A 7,500-nucleotide genomic window follows, 5' to 3' on the forward strand; every position below is an offset into this window, starting at 1 on the left:
GAAGTGACGTTACGACTGTTGAAGCGTATTTCAATGCAGATTTTAAAATGCCAGTAACTTACCCAATGAGCCGACAGCATCAATGACCTTATTTGGCACAATCAGAAGAGGATCATAGGCCGTGCAGTTTTGAATTTCAATGGAACGTGTAGCTGACATTCCAACCTGAGTATAAGAGGTTTTTATGCAAAACAGAAAAAAAAGTAAAGTCTTTCTCTACAGACAATTTCACTTTTGGGAGGACAGATATCTGACAGTGTTGTGTTGTAAGTAGGAGGTTATTATGCAAAACATAAAAAAAGTAGTCTTTCTCTACAGACAATTTCACTACTGAGAGGACAGACCTCTGACAGTGTTGTGTTGTAAGTAGGAGGCAATTATTATAAATAATGGGGGAAGAAAGAAAAAAAAAGGAATAGAATTAACAAATTACATATCAAAACAAATTATCGATATGTATTTCACTTAATTCATTATCAGGTTCTATTCAGACCGCGCCAAGTAAACCAATTTCAGACAAATAAACGACATTACAATGTGAAATTCATGTTGATTTTTTTATTGACTTGTTCGCGTAGGATATTGACCATTATTTATCTTGACAAAGCTGTTTTGTCATTCTTCAGTTCAATATTTCAATACAGACCACAAGCTCTGTCCTGTGTTATCTATACTAGCAGCTGAGTGTTCATTTTACTATGTGTCGAGATGTGTGAATTTACATTGTGGCATGTATACTTACATAGTTGTATCCCTTCAATGAGAATGTTCTACACACGCTGAAGTCAATGGCAGGGTTAAAGGTCATTGTTAGACGATTCTGAAAATGAATCATAAAGATAATGAATGCGTAGATCGCTCTGTTGAAGCGATTCCTCATTTCATACAAAATTTGAAATATTATTGTTCAGCTTCCTAAATTGCTATCAGGTAAACAAATTTGATAGCTGCATAAACAGCAACAACAAACGTGATAAAACTTCTAATGTCACGGGGAGATGACTTGCATTATTCTTTTTCTATTGCCCAGTACAGTAAAATTTCTATTATGAAAATTACAAATCACATTAAAAAAAAAGAAATTAGAACTAAAATAGATACACGTAATGAGTTATCAATTTATTCAGCAATTCATCAATTGGACATGCCCACATTCCGATGGGCCTAGTTTAATAGTTTGCGTCATGTTTTGAGATTCCCATTACAACAATGAGTCCATAAGGAATTGGGATATCAAACCTGCAAATAAGTGCACATTGCCATATACCCATTGTAACCAAAGATTTCTATGCGCCTTAGGGCTAACCCACGCCTGAGCCTGACTCCGACAACCCGGCACTGCCGTCCTCTGCCGTCTTCCGGATAAAGACGTCGGACACGGACAAAATACTAAAAATAAAGAGAAGAGCCGCTAGACCTACCCATACCAAGCACCCGACGTCCTCTGCCATTTTTTTTTCGAACTTGGTATAGGTAGGTCGAGCGGCTCTTCTCTTTATTCTTAGTATTTTCTCCTTGCCCGACGTCTTTATCCGGAAGACGGCAGAGGACGGCAGTGCCGGGTCTTTGGAGTCAGTCTCCGGTGTGGGTTAGCCCTTACAGTTCAAACCTAGGTGAACACAGTAACAGATGTAGGTCTGATAACCGAACTCAATTAGAGGCTGGATTCAACATTGTTGTAATGGACAATATTTTGGATGATTTGAGAGTGTTGCCCATAACAACTTGGGTTATCAGGAATGGATTAGATTTGACCAGCTCATTGGTGCGGCTATTTGGTCTTGTAGTATGACACTCGCTTTCGGATCGAAAGGTCCCGGGTTCGAGCCTCGCTCGCGCATAGTTGGGTCCTTGTAAAAAGCTCTTTACTCAGATTCTCTCACCGTACTCGGGTGTAAAATGAGTACCTGGCCGTTACCAGCGTTGTCTTTGTCGGAAAAATAATTGTAATATCGCTTAACAGGCGTCATGTGTCGTTCTACAGGTTATGTGTTGCTGTTGGCCAGGGACCCCTTGTAAAGCGCTTTGAGCAGTATTGGTCCCATCCGAATCCTCTCAATTATCAATCTTTCGTTTGTATTTTCACGTTCCCAGGCTTCAGTAACCTCCCACCGCTCGCTTTTTACTGGATATTGCGCTATATAAAACTCATTTTTTTATTTGTGTGCCCATTGGCGTGTGTAGTGAGGGGATCTCATAGACCTAGCACAGACTTAATCTTAATCATAAACCTTGATCACATTATACTTACAAATGTTGCATTGATAGAGCTGACAGCTGCATTTGTCCAATCCTTAAGCAACTTGGAGTCATGTGTATCATCCGTCAGGGCATACTGGTAGCCAGCAATGGCCGCCTGGGCATCGGTCAGATCGGGGATATCTGGGTCCACGAACTTCTCAAACTCAATGACCAACTGGAAAACATGACATCAAGACCATCTAATTATCATATTATGTGTCAGTGCATGACATAATCAGTCGGAAGGTGAACATTTTGGATTTGCATTTTTATGCATTTTCTGAAAGAATATGCTCCCCAGAGCATTTAAATCTTTATTTGAAGTAAATAGGGTGACTTTTCATGACGTTTTGACCAGATGTATGGGAAAGGTATCCAGCGACTTTTCTCAAATTTCATACTTTTTTCAACTTGACTAGCTGTAAAAAATATTTAGAAGTGATATTTAGCTTTGATATTTCCCGAAGGTGTACAAAAAGGGTTGATTTAATCATTTATGACAGGAACTCATTTTTTCTCAACAATTGACCTAACTAAACTTGGCAATATCTCAGTTCAACCTTTTTCACCATCCGATTGATTGTCATTCACTGTAACATATTTGTAGTATGAGATTTCATTTTCACTCATTCTCGTTTAACTTCTTAGTGTTAAATGAATATATAGCAATGGCAAAACCCAATGTAAATTCCCAGAAATGGATAAATAAATTTCCTCTTATCTTATCTTATCTTATCTTATATTATAAATGAATTAAAACAAAGAAATAAATGTATAAATAAATAAATGAATATATCTATGTAAATAAATAATTATATAATAATCATAATAAAATATAATAATAATAATGATAATAATAATAATAATAATAATAATAATAATAATAATAATAATAATAATAATAATAATAATATAATAATAATAATAATAATAATAATAATAATAATAATAATAATAATAGACTCTTATAGAGCGCACGGTATCCTCAACAATGAGGCTCTTGGCGCTAAAGGAGTAGGTTCATGCTTTACTTTATACAATTTGTTCATCTTTCTGTTAAACTAAGATTCTTATTACCAAAATGCTGCAGCAAGCATGTACGAGTAGGTACATAAGAAAAAACATGCAAATACATTTACATATACAAACAGGCACTCCCCCCCCCCCCCCAGCCCCATCCATGATAAATAAATAACAAAGATTATTTTTAAAATGCAAAACTAACTAAGCAGAGTAAGTGAACAGAATACATTAATTTTCTGGTTGCTTTGAGCTATTTATCCACTCTACTCACAGTGGCAGAGCTCCCACTAACGGTATAGTCGGATGACATGGCCCCCGATACAGGTGGGTTGGGGGTTATTGTCACACCATCACTATAACGGGTGTTGGAGCAAGCGTCACCAACGCAAAACTGGACAAGTGAACGATATCTGCATTGGAATAATGTTAAATGAATCATGTAAAAACAAGAATTAAGGAATAAAATAATGAAACAAAATAAAACTAAACATCATGTTGATGGCATATTATTATGAATATGTTGAGCTCACGAAAGCAAAAGTATTCTTCTTTTCAAGTGTGGACTAATTTTTGTGGCTAAATAACCATTCATATCTAGCTTATATGGCTACTTATTTCTGCTTCAATAACAACTAATTTCAGACTAAATGACTAATCATTTCTGGCTAAATAAATACTCATTTCAGGCTAAATGACTACTAATTTCTGGCTAAATGACTATTCATTTCTGGCTAAATGACTACTTATTTCTGGCTAAATGACTATTCATTTTCTGGCTAAATGACTATTCATTTGTGGCTAAATGACTACTAATTTCTGGCTAAATTACTACTCACATTTCTGGCTTAATGACTACTCACATTTCTCTGGCGCTGATATGACCTATATCTGCAGCAAGCGCCGTAAAAAAAAATAAATAAAAACAAAACAAACTCACATTTCTGGTAAAATGTCTATTCATTTTTGTCGAAATGACTACTCCTATTAATAGTCAAAAGTGGGCATGTATACTATGGACAACAGAGAACCTACTACAAATATATATTTACTTTAATCCTGGAGTTAGGGAAAGACCAGTTGCAATGACTGTTTGCTGAGATGATATAAACTCCCAGTTTCTTGATTGTTCCCAGGATGCTGTGAGAAAAAAATATTTTTAAAATCTTGTACACGTGGAAATGTAAATCATAACTGGAATCAGAATCTTGGAATCAACAAAAACATTTGCTGCAAATTAGATATTTTCCAAAACAAATGTCTACAAAAAATCTTCCACATTTTTTGGCCCAACAAAATATCATCCCCAATTTCTAGAACAGTCAAATCAAGAAGATGGAGAAGGATTGGCCATGTTTGTCGGATGAAGGAGGGAGCAATCCCAAAAAAACAGCGCTCAGATGGACACCGCAGGGAAATCGCAATAGGGAAAGACCACTGGACTGGAAATTTGGAGAAAGTCGGTGGAAAGAGAGATGACATCCTTCGGTTGGACCTGGGGTGAGGTCCGGAAGCTGGCAGAAAACAGAAGTCACTGGCGCTCCTTACTGTCGACCGTATGTGTTTATGGAACACCAAAGAGGAGTAAGTAAGTAATTAAGTAAGTAAGTAAGTACCAGATGTAGGACATAGACTTGGGTATTACAGTGTTTAAGAATACAAAATGTTAGATTTCGCTCCGCAAAACAAACAAATAAACCACACAAAAAAAAAACACGAAAAACAACCAAAACCAAAACAAACAAGAACAAAACAAACAAAAAAAAAAACAAACAAATAAAAACAAAAAAAAACAAACAAAAAACAAATAAAATACAATCGGGTTCTTCTCTTCAATAAAATAAATAAATTTCACTCTAGCTCATATCATGGCTACAAATTCATTTTTTTGTGATCATCTAACACAACAAAAAAAAAAAAAAAAAAAGAACAAAAAAAACCCCCCCAAACAAACAAACAAACAAAAATCCACAACAATAAAAACAATGTAATTTCTCTTCAATAAAACAAAATAAATTTGATTCTAGCTCATTCATCTTGGCTACAAATTCAACATTTCATTAATCATCTGACATAATACCATTTTTGGTCGATGGGTCATATTTATTTGTTGCTGCGTCTTCAATGGAAAGAACGAGGTTGACGTCTCTTAGCTAATTATTGTTGTTTTTAGACAGCCATTTTAATGATTAGTTTTCACAAAATTACATCAATCTGACTATTAACGCTCAAGGTTATACATCATTTTCTGCGTTGGTAAGTAATATCCGGTTGGCGGATGTTGTAAGTAATTGACTTAAACGCATAGCATCAATAGAATACTGTTATATCAACAGGGCAACAACTTACAGGTGGTTTCATTGTAGACTTCCATGCTCCATTTCACGTCCGGTGTCCTAAGCTGCCATGTCGAACTAAGAGTCCACGTGGCCGAGTACATGTTTGTCATTGGCTGGTAATCGATATCTGTAGGACACGATACCGACAGTTCCTCATATTGATGCTGGGCATTGAATCCACCGGGTTTATCTTTATTGGAAAAAAAAATGAAAACAAAAAAATAATTAAAAAACAAAACAAAAACAAAACAAAGACAGCTGTATCATGATATTAGATTTACTCAGACGTAAGAAACATAAATGCTTAGAAAAAGAACCAAAATTTTTTTTTTTTTTTAAATAGATAACATGAAAAATTATATATATATATATATATATATATATATATATATATATATATATATATATATATATATATATATATAATTTTTCATATATTTTTCATATATATATATACACACACACACACACATATATATATATATATATATATATATATATATATATATATATATACGCACACACACACACACACACACATATATATATATATATATATATATATATATATATATATATATATATACTATGTAACAAAATTATTTTTTTAAACCAGCCGTGTTCAGTGTCATGCTTTTTGTCAAGCTTATAGAGATGTTACTTTTTCAGTTAGAACTTAATAAAACAGTTAAAATCATTAATTTAAGTTTCTTAAATCTTTTTTATTGGGAATTCTAAACTTGTGGGGCTGCAAAAGCAAAATATCTTTACGGGTACTCACTCTTTTTTTTAGTCTTTGGTTTAGATAAAATACGCTTGTCCTGACTTAGAAAAAGTGGGGAGAGGGCACTTGTATCCACAACGATGAGAACAAGGGGGTATGTCGATTATGTGGCTATGTGGTCTTGGCGTATGCCACTCGCTTAAGAATCGGAGGCTCCTGGGTTTGAGCTTCGCTCGGCGCATAGTTGAGTCCTTGGAAAAGGCTCTTTACTTACTCAGATTCTCTCACCGTACTCAGGTGTAAAATGAGTACCTGGCCGTTAACAGCGTTGTCTCTGTCGGAAAAAATGTAATATCGTCTAACAGGCGTCATGTCTCATACTACATGTTACATGTTGCTGTCGGTTACGGACCCTTTGTAAAGCGCTTTAGGCACTTTTAGTGGATATTGCGCTATATAAAAAGCTCAAATTAAAAAAAAAATGTATGGAGAAGTGCCAGATGAAAACAGAGAATAAAAAGTCAACTGACAATTGGATCCAATCCAGTGGCTGGATAGCTCAGTCGGTTGTGCGACCGCTCACTGTCCTCTCTCTCTCTCTCTCTCTCTCTCTCTCTCTCTCTCTCTCTCTCTCTCTCTCTCACTCTGTCCCTCGGCCAGGCGGAGGGTGTCGTGTCATTTGGATCACGAGTTTGGCACTGACCCCGTGACTTTTTATTCTCTGTTTTCATCTGGCGCCTGTCCTGACTAGATTAGAGTACGCCATTATAGATGGAACGAAATTGACGTCACTCAGCTCTTTGGTAGATACTTGTTTTTAGCCAGCCATTTTTATGAGTAGTTCTCACTAAATTGTATTAATTAGATTATAGATAGATGTTTAAGGTTACATACAGTTTTGTGTTATGCTACGTTGCTATAATATTCGGCTGGCGGATATTGTGAGTATTTTATCAAAACGCATTGCATCGATTGACACGAATATTATTATACAATGAAAATGAAGACAGCAGGTGTACCGTAGTACTGGTGATGACAGTCGTCACCGTCGTTGATCGTGGTGGAGAAAGTACGTGAAGCCTGAGTGATCCTAACACCGTCCGATTCGTGGTAGACGGATCCGACAGAGGTTATTGCTCGGACTCGACAGTAGTAAACCTGTAATAGGGAAACAAA

The 7,500-nt window shown here is 35.7% G+C and overlaps 1 protein-coding gene across 1 annotated transcript in view; it reads right to left on the bottom strand.

The window, feature by feature from the left end:
* LOC144971755 (uncharacterized) overlaps positions 1-7,500 on the bottom strand; it is a 77,445-nt gene that overhangs the window by 38,300 nt on the left and 31,645 nt on the right. Inside the window, exons 17-23 of the mRNA XM_078912828.1 lie at positions 7,344-7,482; positions 5,611-5,790; positions 4,314-4,401; positions 3,536-3,674; positions 2,252-2,416; positions 743-820; positions 63-165 (exon numbers count right to left, since the gene is read on the bottom strand). Coding sequence (XP_078768954.1) covers positions 63-165; positions 743-820; positions 2,252-2,416; positions 3,536-3,674; positions 4,314-4,401; positions 5,611-5,790; positions 7,344-7,482 — 892 coding nt within the window. The remainder of the gene's footprint in view (positions 1-62; positions 166-742; positions 821-2,251; positions 2,417-3,535; positions 3,675-4,313; positions 4,402-5,610; positions 5,791-7,343; positions 7,483-7,500) is intronic.

This window comes from Berghia stephanieae, chromosome 4 (genome assembly GCF_034508935.2).
Source record: "Berghia stephanieae isolate SIO BIC M18660-M18661 chromosome 4, UCSD_Bste_1.3, whole genome shotgun sequence".
In the NCBI taxonomy this organism is placed as follows: Eukaryota; Metazoa; Mollusca; class Gastropoda; order Nudibranchia; family Aeolidiidae; genus Berghia; species Berghia stephanieae.